General features: G+C 51.8%; 1 protein-coding gene across 2 annotated transcripts; it reads left to right on the top strand.

Annotated features, from left to right (window-relative positions):
• Positions 1-625: 625 nt before the first annotated feature.
• On the top strand, positions 626-22,761 carry PFAS (phosphoribosylformylglycinamidine synthase). Of its 2 annotated transcripts, XM_055257131.2 has the most exons (28): positions 626-725; positions 5,323-5,523; positions 5,610-5,745; positions 6,472-6,577; positions 6,948-7,137; positions 7,251-7,356; positions 7,713-7,853; positions 7,972-8,096; positions 8,282-8,410; positions 9,550-9,681; positions 9,815-9,943; positions 15,322-15,395; positions 15,511-15,667; positions 15,977-16,038; positions 16,177-16,338; positions 16,614-16,739; positions 16,869-17,000; positions 17,286-17,516; positions 17,679-17,859; positions 17,947-18,030; positions 18,253-18,408; positions 18,625-18,744; positions 19,143-19,288; positions 19,418-19,625; positions 19,762-19,853; positions 19,941-20,055; positions 20,780-21,103; positions 21,201-22,761. In XM_055257131.2, the coding sequence occupies exons 2-28, from the start codon at positions 5,382-5,384 to the stop codon at positions 21,509-21,511; spliced, it is 4,017 nt and encodes a 1,338-aa protein (XP_055113106.2). In that variant the 5' UTR covers positions 626-725; positions 5,323-5,381; the 3' UTR covers positions 21,512-22,761. The 2 variants fall into 2 exon arrangements, with proteins under 2 accessions (XP_055113106.2, XP_063485510.1); XM_063629440.1 differs by lacking the exon at positions 8,282-8,410.
• Positions 22,762-23,227: the final 466 nt, after the last annotated feature.

The raw sequence follows: 23,227 nt of genomic DNA, 5'->3' as shown, positions 1-23,227 counted from the left end.
GCGGCGCCATCTCGGTTCACTGCAGCCTCGACCTCCCGGGCTCAAGCGATCCTCCCACCTCAGCCCACCGAGTAGCTGGGATCACAGGCGTGCACCACCACACCCGGCTAATTTTTGTATTTTTCTGTAGCGACATGGTTTCGCCATGTTGCCCAGACTGGTCTCGAACTCCTGGGCTCAAGCGATCTGCCCGCCTCGGGCTCCTAAAGTGCTCGGATTACAGGCGGGAGCCACCGCGCCCAGCCTCCGTCTCCCTTCTAAGTGACATCCTGTCCGGCATCCCGCAGGCCTTCACAAGGATGGGGTGGGAGAGCTCAGGAACTCAAACACAGCCCTCCTGGTGGATGACTTCTAAGCATCTTTCAGTCTCCCTGATCTTGCCAAGCAGAGAAGCGCTTCCTCGTAATGCCACCAAAGCACAACTTTCACATGCTTGCATTATGGCCTTAACTAACTGATGTCATTACTTAACTGTCCCCGCGGGGACGGGGAACTGAATGTATTTTCACAAACGTCAATTCAAGACATATTTGTGGGAGAAACCACTTGGGGACAAACCTCACCCCACCAAGAACCTGGAATCCTGCCGGGTGGCTGGGAAAAGTGGGCGGGGCGTAGTCGCCCCAGCGCTGGCAGGTCCAGTCTCTGCCCGCGGCGCAAACGGATGACGTAACAAGCGCGCGCGACGATTCGAGGTGCTCTGTGGCCGCGAGTGCACCTTCCACGTGAGTATAGTTACCGCGTGCGGACCTGGATCCTCCTCCAGGTGCAGCGTTTCGTCATCTAGCCCAAGCCTGGTCTGACCGCTTCAGTATCCTCACCGGGCCGAGCTGTGTCTACTTGGTGCCCGCGTATTTGCTTTAGTGGAGGCGTCCATTCGTCCTATCTTGCGTGCGTTCCGCAGACCCCAGGCATGGCCGACCCCCATGTAAACTTAGCCCCATTGTCCCATTCATGGATTCAACTAACAGAAAGTCTGCAGGCCGCCTACTTTATATCAGGCACCATGCTGGTCATGGGATACAGCCCTCATGCACGCAAACCCTGTCTCTGAGCTCTTGAAGCTTATATTTTACTGGGAATGATAGACGGAAATCAAGTGACTTAATAAACAAAATGCCTTCAGGAAGACTGTCCTGCAAGTGGGAGAGGGGCTGAAGAGTGGTGAGAATCAAGAGTTCATTCAGTCAGTCCACAAGTTTTAGAATTTTTTTGCGTTCCAAGCCCTGGTATTGTTCTAAGTCTTGGTAATTCAATGGAAACGAAGCAGCAACATCCCATGCCCACGTAGAGATTTTTTCCTAGTGGAGAATATAGAGCGAAAAATAAAAACATCCGATAGTGATAAGCGCTTTATAGGAAATTAAAATAGGGCCGGCCATCTGACAGTAACTACTTGAGTGGTTAGTGAAGCCTTTTCCACGAAGGCGAATCACCAGAAATCTAAATAACAAGAAAGAGCTAGCCATGCATTTGTCAGGGTGAAAAAAATGCCTTCCAGGACTGAGCTTGGCAAGTTAGAGAAATAAAAAAGAAGCTAATGTGGTTGGTGCATTGTGGGTGAAAAAGAGAATGGTGTGAGATAGGGTTGGAAAGGTAGGCCAGAGAGTGGCCAGACTTGGTAAACCAGGATGCTGAGTTGGAATTTATACCATGTGTGATGGGAAGCCATAATCCACTTTATGCTGATGTGTGACAAATGAATTGTGGTTATGCAGTGGTCAGGAGGTTAATGCATTGGTTCAGGTGAGTGATGGTGGTGGCTTACTTGAACTAGAGTGAGGTAGTAGAGATGAAGAGATGAGAGATTTGAGACATGATTGGAAATAGATTTCCTGGTGGATTGGATTTAGAGAGTCTGAGGGAAAGAGAATTAAGGATGACTTCTGTGTTTTTGTCTTGAGCAACAAATTGGATGATGGTAGTGTTTACTGAGATGGCAAGGCTAGGGGAACAGCAGAGTTTGGTGAGTAAAGCCAGGGTCCCGCTGAGAGGCAGTGGGACCAGAAATTGGACAGGTACTTTGAGATACATGGGGAGGGCCTTTGAATGTTAAGCTAAAAGTATTAACTGTAATAGTTCTGTTGACTGATGCACACTGGAGGTCAATACACCAAGACACCAGGTTGCAGCAGAGAAAGAGGTTTAATCATAGGGCTGCTGAACAAGGAGACAGGAGGAAACCTCAAATCCATCTCCCAGAGTACTTTGGGGCTAGGGTTTTTAAAAAAGGGTTTGGAGTAGGATTGGGATGAAGTGTGAAAATCATTGATTGAAGAGTGCAGGGTGAGGTCGTGAAACAGGGAGATGAAGAAACTGATTCTCATGCTCACTTGGTTCCACTGTGGGAGTCTTTTTTTGTTTTCTTTCTTTTAATTTGAAAGATGAGGTCTGCCTGGCGCAGTCGCTCACGCCTATAATCCCAGCACTTTGGGAGGCTGAGGTGCGTGGATCACAAGTTCAAGAGTTTGAGACCATCCTGGCCAACATGGTGAAACCCCATCTCTACTAAAAATACGAAAATTAGCTGGGCATGGTGGTGTGCACCTGTAGTCTCAGCTACTCGGGAGACCGAGGTAGGAGAATCACGTGAACCCATAAGGCAGAGGTTGCAGTGAGCCGAGATCGTGCCACTGCACTCCAGCCTGGCGACAGAGTGAGACCCCATCTCAAAAAAAGAAAAAGAAAGATGGGGTCTTGCTCTGTCACCCAGGCTGGAGTGCAGTGGCACAACTATAGCTCACTGCAGCCTCAAACTCATGGGATCAAGTGATCCTCTTGCCTCGGCCTCTTGAGTAGCTGGGACCACAGGTACACGCCACCATGCCTCGCTAATTTTTAATTTTTTTTATAAAGACAGGGTCTTACCAGGTTGCCCAGGGCTGGTCTCAAACTCCTGGGCTCAAGCAGTCCACTGCTTTGGTCTCCCAAAGTGCTGAGATTACAGGCGTTGGGATTATAGGCATGAGCCACTGCTCCTGGCTTCTGTGGGAGTCTTTGAGCTGGTGGAGTCAGCTGTTCTGCTGGAATTCAGGATCTGCTTAAGCAATTCTTTTTTTTTTTTTTTTTTGGGGGGGTCAGAGTCTTGCCCTGTCACCCAGGCTGGAGTGCAATGGCTCAATCTTGGCTCACTACAACTTCTGCTTCCCAGGTTCAAGCGATTCTCCTGCCTCAGCCTCCCGTGTAGCTGGGACTACAGGTACTTGCCACTACGCCCGGCTAATTTTTTGTATTTTTAATAGACAGGGTTTCACCATGTTGGCCAGGTTGGTCTTGAACTCCTGACCTCAAGTGATCTGCCCGTCTTGGCCTCCTAAAGTGCTAGGATTACAGATGTGAGCCACCATGCCCAGCCCTGCTTAAACAATTCTATTTTTTTTTTTTTAATAATTTATGGGTCCGAATGGTGGCGCACGCCTGTAATCCCAACACTTTGGGAGTCCGAGGCGGGCAGATCACTTGAGGTCAGGAGTTGGAGACCAGCCTGGCGAACATGGGGAAACCCCGTCTCTACTAATAATACAAAAATTAGCTGGGCATGGTGGCGCATGCCTGTAATCTCAGCTACTTGGGAGGCTGAGTCAGGAGAATTACTTGAACCCAGGAGGCAGAAGTTGCAGAGCCCAGATTGTGCCACTGCACTCCAGCCTGGGTGACAGAGTGAATCCATCTCAAAAGAAAAGAAAAAGAAAATAAGTAAATAAATAAATAATTTATGACATGATATCATCAAGCAATAAATTCTTCAACAAAAGCTTTGCGATCAGAGATCTTTTTTGTTTGTTTGTTTTTGTTTGTTTTGAGACAGAGTTTCGCTCTTGTTGCCCAGGCTGGAGTGCAATGGCTCGATCTCAGCTCACTGCAACTTCCGCCTCCCGGGTTCAAGTGATTCTCCTGCCTCAGCCTCTCAAGTAGCTGTGATTACAGGCATGCACCACCACGCCCAGCTAATTTTGTATTTTTTTAGTAGAGATGAGGTTTCACCATGTTGATCAGGCTGGTCTCGAACTCCTGATCTCAAGTTCTCACTGTGTTGCCCAGGCTGGAGTGCAGTGGCTTAATCACAGCTCACTGCAGCCTCCGCCTCCCCAGGCTCAAGTGATCTTCTCACCTCAGCCTCTCTAGTTGCTGGGACTACAAGGCACATGCCAGTACACCCAGCGAATTTTTTTATCTTTTTTGAGAGAGATGGGGTTTTTGCCATGTTGCCCGGGTTGTTCTCAAATGCCTGTGCTCAATCCTCCCACCTCAGCCTCCAAAGGGCTAAGATTACAGGTGTTAGCCACTATGCCCCGCCCAATCTGGCCTCTTCTTATAAGAGCAAATTATAAGAGGTTTGGTGAGATTAGTAGCTCATTCTTGAGAGTTCCACTTTCATGACCTAATTACCTCCCAGAGGCCCCACCTCCAAATACACATTGAGGATTAGGGTTTCAATATATGAATTGGGAGGGGGAGATACACAAACATTCAATCCATGGCTGATGCCATTTCTCTCAGGAAATTTTTCCTGACACCTAAAGTGCAGGATTGGTGTCCACAGTCCCCTGACCTTCACCACACGGGACTGGAAATGTCTGGGTACTTGGCCTTTCTCCCCCAATAAAATATAGACCCTGTGAGAGCAGACATAGTTTCTGTCTTGTTTCACAGCGGTGTTCCTAAGACCTTGCCTGGGGCCCAGCAAAGTGCATGTACTCCAGGAACACGTGTCAAGCACGTACCTGTACACCTCCCTACCACATTAATAAAGACCACGTTTTGCAAGGTTCAGTAAAATCTCCAAGGTTACATTTTTCAGGTTACCTTGTTTCTCTAAATGTCCCTATTACTTTCCCATACCCTATCCCTAACACCTCAACTTTCCTTGAAATCTGAAATCAGTTCAACAGATAGGCCATAGTTAATGTTATTTTTATTTTATTTATTTATTGAGACGGAGTTTTGCTCTTGTTGCCCAGGCTGGAGTGCAATGGCGCGATCTCGGCTCACTGCAACCTCTGCCTCCCGGGTTCAAGCAATTCTCCTGCCTCAGCCTCCCTAGTAGCTGGGATTACAGGCGCCCACCACCACACCCAGCTAATTTTATATTTTTAGTAGAGACAGGGTTTCACTACGTTGGCCGGCCTGATCTCGAACTCCTGACCTCAGGCAATCTACCCGCTTCAGTCTCCCAAAGTGCTGGGATTACAGGTGTGAGCCACCGTGCCCGGCTCATCTCGAACGCCTGACCTCAGGCAATCCACCCGCTTCAGTCTCCCAAAGTGCTGGGATTACCGATGTGAGCCACTGCGCCCGGCTCAGTTAATGTTATTTTTTTAGGAACCTAATTCATCTCTGCAGCAAAGGACACATCTCTCCAGCAAAGGACACCTGCAGAGATGTCCCCAGTCCTTCACTTCTATGTTTGTCCCTCTGGCCACGAGGGGGCAGCCTCTGGACACACTCTAAGGAAACTGCAAGGGAAACTGCCAGAGCTGCAGGGCGTCGAGACTGAACTGTGCTACAATGTGAACTGGACAGGTTGGGCCCAGGTATTAGATTCTTGGGGGACATGCCTCGGTGCTGGGGGCAGTGTCTCAGGGTGTCCTTGCCTTGTCTCCCTGCAGCTGAGGCCCTCCCCAGTGCTGAGGAGACAAAGAAGCTGATGTGGCTGTTTGGTTGCCCCTTATTGCTGAATGATGTTGCTCGGGAGTCCTGGCTTCTTCCTGGCTCCCATGACCTGCTGCTGGAGGTCGGGCCCAGGTAAGTATCTCATCCTGCCCACCCCTTTCTCCTGCTTTTCTCTGCTTCCTCTTGTGATCCTTGGGAGATTTGTTTTTCCTTTGCTCTTTGCTACTTCCTGCCTAGGAAACCACGCATGTGCTTTCCCCATTTGGGTAGATCCCTCTGAAGACCCAGCCTGCTCCAAAACATGTTCTCAAAGCAAAATAAATTAGATTCCAAGTTAAAATCAAACAGTTTTGACCGGGCGCAGTGGCTCACATCTGTAATCCCAGCACTTTGGGAGGCCAAGGCGGGCGGATCACGAGATCAGGAGATTGAGACCATCCTGGCTAACACGGTGAAGCCTCGTCTCTACTAAAAAATACAAAAAATTAGCCGGGCATGGTGGTGGGCGCCTATAGTCCCAGCTACTTAGCAGGCTGAGGCGGGAGAATGGCATGAACCCAGGAGGTGGAGGTTGCAGTGAACCGAGATCGTGCCACTGCACTCCAGCCTGGGCGACAGAACGAGACCCTGTCTCACAGAAAGAAAAAAAAAAATCAAATAGTTTTGATGCTAGAGGACAGTTATGGTTTGGTTTGAGTGTACTTTGAAACCAGGTTTCTTGTTGCCCAGCCTGAGGCTGAAAGCCAATGGTGAGGGGATAGCGGTGGGAGGTTGTCCAGACAGCAGTGGGCAGGATCCACCTTCCCACTGAGGCCTGCCGGGGGTTCTCCAGTACTAACCATCAGGCCCATTGTTCAGGCTGAACTTCTCCACCCCAACATCTACCAACATTGTGTCAGTGTGCCACGCCGCTGGGCTGGGGTCTGTGGATCGTGTGGAGACCACCCGGCGCTACCGGCTCTTGGTGAGGTGATGGGGAATCAGGAGAAGGAGACGGGCCAGAGATATAAGATTAGACCCTAAGCTCTAGAGAGAAGCAGGGACAGGTGCTCCTGGCTTGAGGCCTGCTCTGTATGGTTGTACAAGTTGTTCACTGCCTGAAAGTACCTGGCTGAGGGGTAAATGGGGCAGAAATCCAGCCTATGCTTCCCTTAATCTGTGCATCCTGGCATGGATTCATACCTGGAAAGGGTGTCTTTTTGTAATCTGAGAAAAAGTGCTATATGGAGTGGCAGTGGGCTGGCCTTGCATGACTTAAGAGGGTAGGAAAGTGGACCATTTCTCTCCATTCTTAAACTCTTCACCCCTTGCCCTCTGTGTGTCTGCACCCCTAGTTTGCCCACCCCCCGTCAGCTGAGGTGGAAGCCATTGCTCTGGCTACCCTGCACGACCGGATGACAGAGCAGCACTTCCCCCATCCCATCCAGAGTTTCTGCCCTGAGAGCATCCCGGAACCCCTCAATGGCCCTATCAATATACTGGGCGAGGGCCGGCTTGCGCTGGAGAAGGCCAACCAGGAGCTTGGTGAGTAGCTGGGGAGGGAGGTGTAGGGCCCAGGATAGGCCACTAGGGGTGCTGAGATCTGGAATGTGGCTGCCTGAGTTCCACAGTCACCTCTTCCTGGATTTGTCTCCTAGGTCTGGCTTTAGATTCTTGGGACCTAGACTTCTACACCAAGCGCTTCCAGGAGCTACAGCGGAACCCGAGCACTGTGGAGGCCTTTGACTTGGCGCAGTCCAATAGGTGAGGAGGAATGGGATTGTTCCGATACCTGAGCCCATGGATGCTGGGAGAGACCACAGGGACTCGCCTTCATGGCTCTCCCCTGGCTTAGGGGCCTCCCTGAGTCTCTGAGGGCCTGGGCTCCTGTCATCCATCAAGGAGTCTACATTCAAATCTTGGTTTTATCTTCACTTTGGCTCTGGATAGTCCAAAATGACAGAATACTTGAAGATTATGACTTTTTGGAATATGTTTTGATCTATTATCTAAGTATGAATTTGGCTGTAACTCTGCTGTTAAATGCTGGTGAGAAGACATGGAATTAAGAAATGACCCCGTTTCCACCTGCCTTCCCCTCCCTGCATCGCCCCCTGCAGCGAGCACAGCCGACACTGGTTCTTCAAGGGCCAGCTCCATGTGGATGGGCAGAAGCTGATGCACTCACTGTTTGAGTCCATCATGAGCACCCAGGAATCCTCGAACCCCAACAACGTCCTCAAATTCTGTGATAACAGCAGGTGGGCTGTGCCCTAGACTAGGGTGGCATCAGGACCCGGGGAGGGGAGGCCCCAGGCCCTGGTTGGGTTAGTGTAGGTCCCAGAAAGGAAGCAGGGTCCAGGATGGATATGTCCACAGTGCAATCCAGGGGAAGGAAGTCCGATTCCTACAGCCTGAGGACCCTACACGGCCAAGCCACTTCCGGCAACAGCAAGGGCTAAGACATGTTGTCTTCACAGCAGAGACTCACAACTTTCCCACAGGTGAGCTGGGTTCCCTGGAGAAATAGGTGAGATCACAGAATAGGGTAGGGCAAAGGTCCTAGGCCCCTGGGCTGGGCTTGGGGAAAATAATCAGGGAAGCTGGTTGTCCTTATTTTCAGTGGGGGTGGTCAGAGATGGGGTTTGTGTCTGAGGCACCCAGACCTCTCCCCACTCTCTCTTTGCAGGAGTATGCCCCTTTAGTGGTGCGACCACTGGCACAGGGGGCCGGATTCGAGATGTCCAGTGCACAGGCCGTGGGGCCCACGTGGTGGCTGGCACTGCCGGCTATTGCTTTGGAAATCTGCATATTCCAGGTTCCATCTCCTTCTCTATGCACCTTCCCTTCCGGATTCCTTGTCCTGGCAGGCACCAAACTTCTATCTGTTAGGTCATAGGGTTATCCTGTGTGCCTTTTCTCAGGAGGAAGGGCTCTAGGATAACTGGCCTTTCACTAACTATGGTTGTAAGTGTAGACCTGGAGAGATGAGGTGGCCAGACTATTTTGCCAGAAACTAGCCTTCATTCAGCCAGAAAGTATGATATTGGGTTGCTCTTTTTTTTTTTTTTTTTTTTTTTTTTGAGACGGAGTCTTTCTCTGTCTCCCAGGCTGGAGTGCAGTGGCGCAATCTCGGCTCACTGCAAGCTCCGCCTCCCGGGTTCACGCCATTCTCCTGCCTCAGCCTCCCGCGTAGCTGGGATTACAGGCTCCCGCCACCACGCCCGGCTAATTTTTTGTATTTTTAGTAGAGACAGGGTTTCACCGTGTTAGCCAGGATGGTCTCGATCTCCTGACCTTGTGATCCGCCTGCCTCGGCCTCCCAAAGTGCTGGGATTACAGGCTTGAGCCACCGCGCCCGGCCTGGGTTGCTCTTATGATCACCACCTGCCCCTCAAATCTGGTTTCTTAGAAAGCCTGAGAAACTTGGCCGGGCATGGTGGCTCACACCTGTAATCCCAGCACTTTGGGAGGCTGAGGTGGGCGGATCACAAGGTCAGGAGATCGAAACAATCCTGGCTAACACGGTGAAACCCCATCTCTACTAAAAATACAAAACATTAGCCGGGCGTGGTGGCGGGCGCCTGTAGTCCCAGCTACTCAGGAGGCTGAGGCAAGAGAATGGTGTGAACCCAGGAGGCGGAGCTCTCAGTGAGCCAAGATCACGCCACTGCACCCTAGCCTAGGTGATACAGCGAGACTCCATCTCAAAAAATACAGAAAGCCTGTGTAACTCTGATCGCGAGATTCAGGGGGAAGGCTGGTGTGGGTGGTGGAAAGAAGACCAGTGCCTCACTGCAGGCTCTACGGCTTCCTAAAACAGGACTTCCTGAAGTGGAACACTGCAACCATGCAGGTGGTCCTTGGTGGCCTTGACTCTTCCTGAAGGATGCAGGCTGCTCCGGCCTGTCTTCACAGTTCATTCAGTTCATCCAGTTCTCTCTCCTTCCCTCCCAGGTTACAATCTGCCCTGGGAGGATCCAAGCTTCCAGTATCCTGGGAACTTTGCCCGGCCCCTGGAGGTTGCCATTGAAGCCAGTAATGGAGCTTCTGACTATGGCAACAAGTTTGGGGAACCAGTGCTGGCTGGTGAGGCTGGGGGTGTGGAGGGATGACAAACACCCAGAGGGGCTTGTGGGTGGGGTGTGCGACCCGGGGGCTGTGCTATTGGGCGAGCACTGGGGGAACTGAGTGACAGGTCCCTCTGATGTTCACACTCCAGGCTTCGCCCGCTCCTTGGGCCTCCAGCTCCCAGACGGCCAGCGGCGTGAGTGGATCAAGCCCATCATGTTTAGTGGGGGCATTGGGTCCATGGAAGCTGACCACATAAGCAAGGAGGCCCCAGAGCCAGGTAAGAGCCTGCCACCTTTCTCTGGATCCAGCCAGCTTTCTCCCCAGCACAGGATGGCTATAGGGAGGGAACTTACGGAACACTTTAGTGGTGAGTTTTTAATGTGTTGGCTTATGTTATGTGTCACATAATGATGGACAACTCATTCTGAGAAATGTGGTTATTAGGTAATTTCATTATTGTGCCCGCTTCATAAACTGTACATACACAAACCTAGATAGCATAGCCTGCTACACAATCCACACAGCCTCTTACTGGCAATATTATCCAGGAATTTTGTACACTTAGGAGCCATGATGAACAAAACAGCATGAGAATAAATTAAGCACAAGAGAAAATAATGCAATCAAGACGTGGTGGGCCGGGCAGGGTGGCTCGCACCTGTAATCTCAGCACTTTGGGAGACTGAGACAGGTGGATCACCTGAGATCAGAAGCTCAAGACCAACCTGACCAACATGCTGAAACCTTGTTGCTACTAAAAATACAAAAATTAGCCAGGCATCTGCCGGGCACGGTGTCTGATGCCTGTAATCCCAACACTTTGGGAGGCTGAGGTGGGCGGATCACGAGGTCAGGAGATCGAGACCATCCTGGCTAACACGGTGAAACCCCATCTCTACTAAAGAAATACAAAAAATTAGCCAAGTGTGGTGGCGGGTGCCTGTAGTCCCAGCTACTCGGGAGGCTGAGGCAGGAGAATGACATGAACCCAGGAGGCGGAGCTTGCAGTGAGCTGAGATTCCGCCACTGCACTCCAGCCTGGGCGACAGAGTGAGACTCTGTCTCAAAAAAAAAAAAAAAAAAATTACCCAGGTGTCATGGTGCACGCCTATAGTCCCAGCCTCCTGAGGCACAAGAATCACTTGAAGCTGGGAGGAGGAGGTTACAGTGAGTGGAGATTGCACCACTGCACTCCAGCCTGGACAACAGAGCAAGACCTTGTCAAAAAAAAAAAAGACATGGTAAATATGAGATATATGAAGCTACTGTCAATATAACATGGCATATTGTTTTTAAGTAAACTTTTTTTTCTCTTTTTTGTTAATTATTATTATTTTTAATCTGCATTTTCTTTCTCAAGTCAGATTTTTTTTCTCTTTTTAGAGACAGGGTGTTACTTTGTCACCCAGGCTGAAGAACAGTGGTTCTGTCCTAGCTCACTGTGGCCTTGAGCTCCTGGGCTCAAGCAGTTCTCCTGCTTCAGCCTTCCAAAGCACTGGGATTACAGGTGTGAGCCATGGTGCCCAGCCAAAATAAACTTGCTTTATATAAATAGAATGAGTACATTCTAAAATAACAGTAAAAAGTATAGTTGGCTGGACACAGTGGCTCATGCCTGTAATCCCAGCACTTTGGGAGGCCAAGGCAGGGGGATTACTTGAGGCCAGGAGTTTGAGACCAGTCTGGGGAATATAGTCAGACCCCTGTCTCTAAAAAAGTTAAGAAATAAAACTTAGCTGGATATGGTGGTGTACACCTGTAGTCCCAGCTACCCAGGAGGCTGAGGTGGGAAGATCGCTTGAGCCAAGGAGCTCAAGGCTGTAGTGAGCTATGATCATACCACTGCACTCCAGCACGAGTGACAGAGTGAGACCCTGTCTCCAAAAAAGAATAAAAATAAAAAATAAATGTAGGCTGGGTGCGGTGGCTCACGCCTGTAATCCCAGCACTTTGGGAGGCCATGGTGGGTAGATCACCTGAGGTCAGGAGTTCAAGACTAGTCTGGCCAACATGGTGAAACCCCCTCTCTACCAAAAATTCAAATATTAGCCGGGTGTGGTGGCACGCACCTGTAATCCCAGCTACTCGGGAGGCTGAGGCAGGAGAATCACTTGAACCTGGGAGGTGGATGTTGCAGTGAGCCAAGATTGCGCCACTGCACTCCAGTCTGGACAACAGAGTGAGACTCTGTCTCAAAAAAAAAAAAAAATTTTGGCCGGGCGCGGTGGCTCACACTTGTAATCCCAGCACTTTGGGAGGCCGAGGCGGGCGGATCATGAGGTCAGGAGATCGAGACCATGGTGAAACCCCGTCTCTACTAAAAATACAAAAAATTAGCCGGGCGTGGTGGCGGGCGCCTGTAGTCCCAGCTACTCGGAGAGGCTGAGGCAGGAGAATGGCGTGAACCCGGGAGGCGGAGCTTGCAGTGAGCGGAGATTGCGCCACCGCACTCCAGCCTGGGCGACAGAGCGAGACTCCGTCTCAGAAAAAAAAAAAAAAAAATTTTTTTTAAAGTGTAGTAAATACATAAATCAGCAATAGTCATTTATTGTCATTATGAAGTATTATGTAGTATACATACAATAATGGTCTGCAGTATACTTTTGTGTGACTGGCAGTGTAGTAGGTTTATTTACAATAGCATCACCACCAGCGTGCCACGATGCCACTAGGCAATAGGAATTTTTCAGCACAATTATAATCTTAAGGGATCACTGTTGTATATGTGGTCTGTTGTTAAGCAAAATGTCATTAGTCAGGCCATGACCATAATGGAATCATACAATATGCAGCCTTTTGTGTCTGCCTTCTTTCACTTAGCTTAATGTTTTCAGGGGTTATCCATTGCATCAGTACTTTATTTCTTTTTATGGCTGAATAATATCCCATTATATAGCTATGTCACATTTTGTTTACCCATTCCTTAGTTGGTGGACGTTGGGGTTGTTTCAACTTTTTAGCTATTATGCATAATGCTGCTATGAACATTTATGTACAAGTTTTTTTGTTTTGTTTTGTTTTGTTTTGTTTTTGAGACGGAGTCTCGCTCCGTCGCCCAGGCTGGAGTGCAGTGGCGCCATCTCGGCTCACTGCAAGCTCCGCCTCCCAGGTTCACATCACTCTCCTGCCTCAGCCTCCCGAGTAGCTGGGACCACAGGTGCCCACCACCAAGCCTGGCTAATTTTTTGTGTTTTTAGTAGAGATGGGGTTTCGCCATGTTAGCCAGGATGGTCTCGATCTCCTGATCTCGTCATCTGCCTGCCTCGGCCTCCCAAAGCGCTGAGATTACAGGTGTGAGCCACCGCGCCCGGCCTATGTACAAGTTTTTGTATGAACATATGTTATCATTTCTCCCAGGTATATAACTAGGGGTGGAATTGCTGGGTCATGTGGTAACTATGTTCAGCTTTTCAAAAAATTGCCAAACTGTTTTCTAAAGCAGCTGTACCATTTTACATTCCCTCTAGCAGTGTGTGAGGGTTCCAGTTTCTCCACATCCTTGACAACACTTGTTATTATCTGTCCTTTTGATTGTAAGGCATAATAGTGGGTATGAAGCAGTATTTCATTGTGGATTTGGTTTGTTTTTCTCTAATGACTAATGATGTTGAGCGTGTTTTCTTTCTTTTTTTTTTTTTTGTAGAGATGGAGTCTTGCTCTGTTGCTCAGGCTGGAGTGCAGTGGCACAATCTCGGCTCACTGCAACCTCCGCCTCCCGGGTTCAAGCAATTCCCCTGCCTCAGCCTCCTGAATAGCTGGGATTACAGGCATGTGCCACCACACCCAGCTAATTTCTTTTTTTAATTTATTTATTTATTTATTTATTTATTTATTTTGAGACAGAGTCTCGCTCTGTGGCCCAGGCTGGAGTGCAGTGGCACGATCTCGGCTCACTGCAAGCTCTGCCTCCTGGGTTCATGCCATTCTCTTGCCTCAACCTCCCAAGTAGCTGGGACTACAGGCACCTGCCACCATGCCCGGCTAATTTTTTTGTATATTTTTTAGTAGAGACGAGGTTTCACCATGTTAGCCAGGATGGTCTTGATCTCCTGACCTCGTGATCCACCCGCCTCGGCCTCCCAAAGTGCTGGGATTACAGACGTGAGCCACCGCGCCCGGCCAGCTAATTTCTTTTGTATTTTAGTAGGGATGGGGTTTCACCGTGTTGCCCAGGCTGGTCTCGAACTCCTGAGCTCAGGTAATCCACCCGCCTCAGCCTCCCAAAGTGCTAGGATTACAGGCGTGAGCCACCGCACCTGGCCGAGCATGTTTTCATATACTAGTTAGCTATTTGTATGTCTTCCTTAGAGAAACATCTATTCAGATCCTTTCCTATTTCTTTTTTCTTTTTTGAGATGGGATCTTGCTCTGTCACCTAGGCTGGAGTGCAATGGTGCGATCTCAGCTCGCTGCAACCTCCGTCTTCCTGGCTCAGGTGATCCTCCCACCTTAGCCTCCTGAGTAGCTGAGACTACATGCTCCCGCCACCATGCCTGGCTAATTTTTGCATTTTTTGTAAAGATTGGATTTCACTGTGTTAGCCAGGCTGGTCTCGAATTCCTGAGCTCAAGCGATCCGCCCACCTCAGTCTCCCAAAGTGCTGGGAGTGTGGGTGAGTTCTCCCACAGTTTCTACCCTTGAGCCCCCAGGCTGCAGGACCCTTCCGCATCCAGAAGTTGCAGTGAGCCGAGATTGCGTCACTGCACTCCAGCCTGGGCAACAGAGCAAGACCCCATCTCAAAAAATAAAAAGTTTTTAGTGTATAAGCCTTACTTCTATTGTTAAATTTATTCCTAATTATTTTTATTCTTTTTGATGCTACTGTAAATAGACATACATATTTTTGCCTTTTTCATTTTTCGCTCAGCAGTATATCTTGGAAATAATTTCATATTGATGAAGTCATATTACTTCATTACATTCCTATATTCTCTTTTTTTGGTGGCTTAGTCTTTCATTGTATAGACATACCATAGTTTACTTAATGAGGTCTCTGTTGTCAGCCTTTAAGTTATTTCATGTACTTGCTAATACAGACGTTACTGTGGTGTTTAATTTTGTAAGTAGGTGATTTTATACCTGTGCAAATAAATTAGCAGGATAACTTCCTCAAAGTGTATTTACCCAATCAGAGACTGTGTGCACTTGTCATTTTGGTTGTTATTGCCAAATCGTCCTCCGCAGTTGTACCAGTTTACTCTCCTATCAACCCAGTCAAGTGGTAAGGCTTCTGGGCTAGGCAGGGTGGCTCACGACTGTAATCCCAACACTTTGGGAGGCCGAGGTGGGCGGATCACCTGAGGTCAGGAGTTTGAGACCAGCCTGGCCAACATGGTGAAACCCTGTCTCTACTAAAAAAAAATACAAAAATTAGCCGGGCACGATAGCGGGTGCCTGTAATCCTAGCTACTCAGGAGGCTGAGGCAGGAGAATCGCTTGAATCCAGGAGGCGGAGGTTGCAGTTAGCTGAGATCACGCCACTGTACTTCAGCCTGGGCAACAGAGCGAGACTCCATCTCAAAAAAAAAAAAAAAAAAAAAGGTGGTCAGGCTTCTCCTCCCTAACATCAGCTTCCTCTGTGCTCACGCTGCCTTGCTTTCAAGGCCTCTTCTCGTGGCTTCCCCAGTGTTCTGATTCTGCCTTCCCTTCTTACAGGCATGGAAGTTGTAAAGGTTGGAGGTCCCGTCTACAGGATTGGAGTTGGAGGTGGAGCTGCTTCATCTGTGCAAGTGAGTGGGAATTGCTAAAGGTGCAGAATCCTTGATATAACCGGGCCCCAGGCATAGGGGAGCATACAGGAGCTTCCAGCCTCGCTGAGCTGAGCTATGCCATATATGCCCCCAGGTGCAGGGAGATAACACCAGTGACCTGGACTTTGGGGCTGTGCAGCGAGGAGACCCGGAGATGGAACAGAAGATGAACCGTGTGATCAGGGCTTGTGTGGAGGCCCCCAAGGGAAACCCCATCTGCAGCCTTCATGATCAGGGCGCTGGTGGCAATGGTGAGGAAAGGAGTTGGAACAAGAGACTGGGCCTGTCTGGTATCCTGCCAGGTTTGGTTTAGGGAGAGGTATCAGGAATCTCCAACCAACCACCCAGCTCTGGGTCCCATTCTCCATGCTCTGTACATTCTAGAGAGGTTCAGGGTTGGAAGGGTGGAAGCCTGCTGCCGTGGGATGATTGGTGGTGAGGGTGTGGCAGCAGTTGACACAGGAACACACCGAATTACAGGCTCCTTTGGAGGCCAGGGACTGCCCTTTGTTGCCTGACCACCACTAGGTCACTGCTTCTCCTTGCAACCCTCTCACCAGGCAATGTCCTAAAAGAGCTGAGTGACCCAGCTGGAGCCATCATTTACACCAGCCGCTTCCAGGTGGGTCTCATTCCCTGAAGTCTGTCATTTTCCCACCCCTGCCAGCCACAGCCCGCTCCCACCCATCTCTCTTGCAACAACATGAGACGTGGGAGTGCCCACTGGCCCTTCTCTTTCCTCCCCGCCATGGCTGTGCAGCTTGGGGACTCAACCCTGAATGCCCTGGAAATCTGGGGGGCTGAGTACCAGGAATCAAATGCACTTCTGCTGAGGTCCCCCGACCGGGACTTCCTGACTCGTGTCAGTGCCCGTGAACGTTGCCCGGCTTGCTTCGTGGGCACCATCACTGGAGACCGGAGAGTGAGTTGGCCCAGGGAGTTGGGAGCAGACACTGGGGCAGACATGAGCCACCTGGGTATGGGCTAGAGGGAGAGCTGTCAAGGGAGAGAGACGAGAGGAAGACGGGAGGTAGTGGCAAACAAGCTGTGGGGAATGTAGGATCCAAGGAGGGGCAGGGACTCAATATGGAAACCAAACAAGGAGTGGAAAGCACATTTGTGCCCTGATTTCTAGGAACATTCCCTGCTGGTGTTCATAGTCTCATCCCCTCTGGGTGGGGTCCCTGTGGTCTACAGATAGTGCTGGTGGACGATCGGGAGTGTCCTGTCAGAAGAAATAGCCAGGGGAATGCCCCCCCGACACCCCCGCCAACCCCCGTGGACCTGGAGCTCGAATGGGTGTTGGGCAAGATGCCTCGGAAGGTATGTGGGGTTGGGGGGATGAGTTTCTCCTGTGGTCCTCTCCACACCACCCTTTACCCTACGTGCACTTTGTCACCTGTGTGCCCAGCCCACCCCAGGTGCTCACACTTGCCTGTCGCTGTGTTGCAGGAGTTCTTCCTGCAGAGGAAGCCCCCTGTGCTGCAGCCTCTGGCCTTGCCCCCAGGGCTGAGCGTGCGCCAGGCTCTGGAGAGGGTTCTGAGGCTGCCCGCCGTGGCCAGCAAGCGCTACCTCACCAATAAGGTCCTCCCTGCACCCTTCTTCTGCCCCCTGCCTCCTTCCTCCGCTCAGCCTCCTCTGCCCTCCCACCCCTCGAAACTGCTGTGGGGGTTTTTGCCTGGCCCTGGGGGAAGCAGCAGGGGCAGGGCAGCCACCCTGATGGCCTGGTCTCCCTGTTACCTGACTAGAGCTGTTGTCTGCATTGGGGGAAAGACAGGCCTCCCACTGCCCTGGGTCCCTTGGGGGCATGTGCGGGAGCACAGGCTGTCCCTGTCCCTTGCTCTCTTGCTAACCCCACCTGGTTAACAGGTGGACCGCTCCGTGGGCGGCCTGGTGGCCCAGCAGCAGTGCGTGGGGCCCCTGCAGACTCCTCTGGCAGATGTAGCGGTTGTGGCACTGAGCCATGAGGAGCTCGTAGGGGCTGCCACAGCCTTGGGAGAACAGCCAGTCAAGAGCCTGCTGGACCCAAAGGTCGCCGCCCGACTGGCCGTGGCCGAAGCCCTCACCAACCTGGTGTTTGCTCCGGTCACTGACCTCAGGGTGAGTTCTCCCACAGCTTCTATCCTGGAGCCCCCGGGCTTCAGGACCCTTCCGCATCCATCTGTAGCCCTTCATTTCATGTTGCAACCTCCCAGTCCCCCTGCACCCCTGGCCTCTCCACATCTCTCTTCCCCTCTAATGTTGTGCCTCTGCTACCCCCAGGATGTGAAGTGTAGCGGGAACTGGATGTGGGCAGCCAAGCTCCCAGGGGAGGGCGCAGCTTTGGCGGATGCCTGTGAGGCTATGGTGGCAGTGATGGCAGCCCTGGGTGTGGCAGTGGACGGTGGCAAGGACTCCCTCAGCATGGCTGCTCGGGTTGGCACTGAGACTGTGCGGGCCCCTGGTGAGGTGTGGGAGCCCCAGGGAGGGGAGGAGGAGCTATGGAGCTGGGTTGGCAACTCATTCCTTTGGACTCCTCCTTGCTCTCCAGGGTCACTGGTCATCTCAGCCTATGCCGTCTGCCCAGACATCACAGCCACCGTGACCCCAGACCTCAAGCATCCTGAAGGGAGAGGTATGGACATAGCCCCATCCTTTGTGATCTTTGCTTGTGTGATCTTTGCTTGGCTCCTGCTTTGTGAGTGCTGGGCCCCCATCTCAACACTGGGCTGTGGTGTTTTCTGGGACTGATTGTCTAGGTGTCTCACCACATGCTGGGAACAGCAGTGCTGTGAGCACCTCAGGGACGGGTCCTCCTGAGCTGTTCTCCTCCCCTCACCCCTCTCCGTCTCCCCAGGCCATCTGCTCTATGTGCCTCTGAGCCCTGGGCAGCACCGGCTGGGGGGCACGGCTCTGGCCCAGTGCTTCTCCCAGCTCGGGGAACACCCTCCAGACCTGGACCTTCCTGAGAACTTGGTGCGGGCCTTCACCATCACTCAGGGGCTGCTGAAAGGTAAGTGAAGACCCCTCGGGAGATGGCGCACGGGGTGCCAGGCGTGCAGCAGGCGTTCACCAGCTGAGCAGTGGGGCAAAAGGGACTCCAGTGGACGATGTACCCCAGATCCCCTGACATTCTAACACACACTCTTGATGGACTGACTCCGGAAGGTGGGACGGGGCTGTCAGGTTTGGGCCCCGAGTTTGCTGAGCTTTCTTCTCCTTCCTCCAGACCGCCTCCTCTGCTCAGGCCACGATGTCAGTGACGGAGGCCTCATCGCATGCCTGCTGGAGATGGCCTTTGCTGGAAATTGTGGGCTACAGGTGGATGTGCCTGTCCCCGGGGTTGATGGTAAGGAACCTGGGGTCTAGTCTCAGGCCTGGGCTGCCTTCTCCACCCTGCAGACCCCATTTTCAATATATCAAAGAGTGGAGTGCCCTCCAATCCCCTTTCACTGAGTCTTCCCCGACTAGCTTTTCTGTGCTGTCTCTGACAGCTGAACTGGATGGAACTGGCTGACACCCGCCATGTTCCTGACTGCACCCCTCTGAGACTTCCCATCCCTGAGATGTCCATGATGAAACATCCTCAGTCCTGCGCTCCCAGCCCTCATCCTCCCTGATCCCCACCCTACTCTCTGGCTGCATCCCTCTGACCCCCGCCCTGGCCCTTCCTGCATTTCCCTGATCCCCACCCCAACTCTCTTGGCCCTTCTTGCATCCCCCTGACTCCCCCCATTGCTCACCCAGTCCTGTCTGTGCTGTTCGCTGAGGAGCCAGGCCTCGTGCTGGAGGTGCAGGAGCCAGACCTGGCCCAGGTGCTGAAGCGTTACCAGGATGCTGGCCTCCACTGCCTGGAGCTGGGCCACACAGGCGAGGCCGGGCCCCATGCCATGGTGAGGAAGTGAGGGAGAGAGCGGTGTGCAGTGGGCAGTCAGAGTGGGGCGGCCGCGGTCCATCGCTCTCCCACTGTGGAGGGGGCCTTCCTTTCTCCTAGCCCGTGGGAGATTTGTTCCTCTTCCTAGGTCCAGGTGTCAGTGAACGGGGCTGTGGTTCTGGAGGAGCCTGTTGGGGAGCTGCGAGCCCTCTGGGAGGAGACGAGTTTCCAGCTGGACCGGCTACAGGCAGAGCCTCGCTGTGTGGCAGAGGAGGAACAGGGCCTGAGGGAGCGGATGGGGCCCAGCTATTGCCTGCCCCCCACCTTTCCCAAAGCCTCTGTGCCCCGTGAGCCTGGTGAGGGAGTGTGTGCAGAGGCTCCGCATCCTGGGGGCGCTAAGCCTGGATGCCTGGGCCTGCCCTCGAAAAGGTGTCTGGGGAGTTGGGGTGGGGAAGTAACTTTCTGGCCCAAAGACACTTATTCTCCCCCAAGGTGGTCCCAGCCCCCGAGTCGCCATCTTGCGAGAGGAGGGCAGTAATGGAGACCGGGAGATGGCCGATGCCTTCCACTTGGCTGGGTTTGAGGTGAGCAGGGTAGGGAGCAGCTGGGGGTGGTTGTCTAGCCTCAGCTGCGTGTCCTCCCACCCATACTCCCCCTCCCCACCTTCGCAGGTATGGGACGTGACTATGCAGGACCTCTGCTCTGGGGCAATTGGGCTGGACACTTTCCGTGGCGTGGCTTTCGTGGGCGGCTTCAGCTATGCAGATGTCCTGGGCTCTGCCAAAGGTCAGTATGCAGGCTTCTGCCTACTCCCTTCCCCCACATTCCTGAAGAGGTGCCTTTAGCCCCCTCTTCCTGGGCTGGGGATTGGCCTCTCACTCCACCGAGCTAGGAGAGAGTGGGCCCATTCTTTCCGGGCCACATGCCAACAGAAGGCTGGTAGTAAATTTTTAATTTTTTCATTAAAAAAGTATATATATATTATTATTTAAAGTATATATATATATATTTAAAAATTATATATATATATATATATATTTTTTTTTTTTTTTTGAGACGGAGTTTCACCCTTATTGCCCAGACTGGAGTGCAATGGCGCGACCTCGGCTCACCACAACCTCCACCTCCTGGGTTCAAGCGATTTTCCTGCCTCATCCTCCCGAGTAGCTGGGATTACAGGCATGCAAAAATACAAAAATTAGCCAGGCGTGGTGGCAGGCGCCTGTAATCCCAGCTACTTGGGAGGCTGAGGCAGGAGAATCGCTTGAACCCAGGAGGCAGAGGTTGTAGTGAGCCAAGATCATGCCACTGTACTCCAGCCTGGGCGACAGAATGAGATTCCACCTCAAAAAAAAAAAATAAGGAAAGGAAGGAAGGAGGGAGGGAGGGAGGGAGGGAAAAGGAAGAAAGAAAAAATAAAAGAAACAGAAGAGCAGTTATGCCCCTTCATTCCCAATTCCCTTTTCTGAGGTCCTCCACGTCTCACCCTGACTTCCCTATTCCCTGCTAGGGTGGGCAGCTGCCGTGACCTTTCATCCCAGGGCCGGGGCTGAGCTGAGGCGCTTCCGGAAGCGGCCAGACACCTTCAGCCTGGGCGTGTGTAATGGCTGTCAACTGCTGGCTCTGCTGGGCTGGGTGGGAGGCGACCCCAGTGAGGATGCTGCAGAGATGGGCCCTGACTCCCAGCCAGCCCGGCCAGGCCTTCTGCTACGCCACAACTTGTCTGGGCGCTACGAGTCTCGCTGGGCCAGCGTGCGTGTGGGGCCTGGGCCAGCCCTGATGCTGCGAGGGATGGAGGGCGCCGTGCTGCCCGTGTGGAGCGCGCACGGGGAAGGTCAGGAGCAAGGAAGGCTGGGGGAGGGCCCGAGGGTTGGGGGCAAGGGTGGGCATGAAGGACATTGGCTCTCACTTCCCTCCTCCTTCCATCCCAGGTTACGTGGCATTTTCTTCTCCAGAACTCCAAGCTCAGATTGAGGCCAGGGGCTTGGCTCCACTGCACTGGGCCGATGATGATGGGAACCCCACAGAGAAGTACCCTCTGAATCCCAATGGGTCCCCAGGGGGCGTGGCTGGCATCTGCTCCCGTGATGGCCGCCACCTGGCTGTCATGCCTCACCCTGAGCGGGCCGTGAGGCCTTGGCAGTGGGCATGGCGACCCCCTCCATTTGATACTCTGACCACCTCCCCCTGGCTCCAGCTCTTTATTAATGCCCGAAACTGGACCCTGGAAGGGAGCTGCTGACTGGCCACAGGGGCTCACCTGGGCCCCATGGCTTTTCCCCTAAGTGGGTCCTGCCCCCTTCGTCATGACCTTCAGGAGCACCCCATATTATTTCCAAAAATATCTTGGACAGACAAGGACCAAAATGCCAAAATCTCAGCAGACTCGATGATCTGCCTGCTGATGTTCCTTCCGCGGCTGTGTCTATTTTCGGTTCTGCTCTAACATGGCATGCCCTTTCTCAGCCCAGGAAACAGCATGTGATTCAGAGAAAAGAGCGACAAGGAAAAGTTAGGACTCCTGAGGTCCGAACAGGGGCTTCTGTTGCCTACTTCACAACACCCACCGATCACAGGCATGCATTTGCCTCCTTGACTCTGAGGGATGTTTTGCGCTCCCTTTTCTCATCATTGGGGTTTAGGGGGTGCAGACAAATTCAGCAATAGTATGCAGATCAGCCCCTCACCGCCTCATTGTTCTCATTTGGAACTAGAACTTTCTGGATTTCTCTTGAAGTGCTACACTGCACTGAATGTAAGGAATTGTTGCTTGTGGAAGTTTCTCAGTGTTTCTGGCTGTCTCAGGGCTGGCCTCAGAACCCAGCATTCCTGTTATTTGCTTCTAAATTAGCAGCTCTCTTTTTCTTTTTCTTTTTTTTTTTTTTTTTTTTTTTTTTTTTTTTTTTTTGAGGCAGTCTCACTCTGTCACCCAGCCTGGAGTACAATGGCGTGATCTCGGCTCACTGCAACCTCTGCCTCCTGGGTTCAAGCAATTTTCCTGCCTCAGCCTCCCGAGTAGCTGGGAGTACAGGCACACACCACCACACCCAGCTAATTTTTGTATTTTTAGTAGAGACAGGGTTTCACCATGTCTCCCAGGCTGGTCTCAAACTCCTAACCTCAAGTGATCCGCCTGCCTCGGCCTCCCAAAGTGCTGGGATTACAGGTGGGAGCCACTACACCTGGCCCAGCAGCTCTGTTTCTGATAGAGGTGGTTGGCGCTCTCATCCCTAGATCCTAACCCTTTAGTATGCTGGAATTCTACTCTTCACTTATTCCATTGACTGTTGTTGATTAGTTATTATTGCAAAGCACTGTCACCGGCCTCAGGGGGTTTATGTGTAATAGAATTAAAAATAATAGCTGTGTATAACACTTAAGCCATGCATGTGTGAGGCATTTTGTATGTATCTGAATTAATTCTCACTAAAATTCAGCAAAGGACTTGATAGCCCCTCCCCGCCTTTTTAATAAAGAATGAATGAAGGTTGACTGCATTGCCTGGGGTCCACAGATGGTGAGGGGGGTTGGGCTCACCCATACTACATCTGCTTCCCGCCTTCCTGCATTTCACTTCCTGGAGGCAGTGTGTCGAGACATTCTGCTGGCAACTGTCTTTGCTTCCTTTGCTGTCTGTTGCTTCCTTTGCTCACAGGAATAGAGGTCCCTTCCTCATGACTGTTCTGTTGTACACCTCAAGTCAGTTGGCTCCCTAGAATGTTCAACATCTTGATAAAAGGAGTTTGCCTGAGAATGGAGACTATAATCCCATATCCCTGAGGGCTCGAGAGCTGGGCGGGGGCGCTGAGCACTTCTGTGTGCTCCTGGTAGAGTAGCCACCCTGAGAAGAAACGGATAATAATGAAACAATGTTAAATGATGGCTGTGGGGAAAACAACTATTTCAGAGATTTTTCTCATTGCCTTGCAAAGTGACCCACCCTGAGCAGTATGGGACT

Source organism: Symphalangus syndactylus, chromosome 20 (genome assembly GCF_028878055.3).
Source record: "Symphalangus syndactylus isolate Jambi chromosome 20, NHGRI_mSymSyn1-v2.1_pri, whole genome shotgun sequence".
NCBI classification, from domain to species: domain Eukaryota; kingdom Metazoa; phylum Chordata; class Mammalia; order Primates; family Hylobatidae; genus Symphalangus; species Symphalangus syndactylus.
Note: the sequence above shows the minus strand (reverse complement) of the source record. Positions and strands in the feature narration are given on the sequence as shown.

Coding starts and splice junctions, on each gene's coding strand:
- PFAS (XM_055257131.2), top strand. CDS start 5,382: ATGTCCCCAGTCCTTCACTTCTATGTTTGTCCCTCTGGCCACGAGGGG. Junction 5,524..5,609: donor CTACAATGTGAACTGGACAG/GTTGGGCCCAGG, acceptor GTCTCCCTGCAG/CTGAGGCCCTCCCCAGTGCT. Junction 15,668..15,976: donor TCAGGGCGCTGGTGGCAATG/GTGAGGAAAGGA, acceptor CCCTCTCACCAG/GCAATGTCCTAAAAGAGCTG.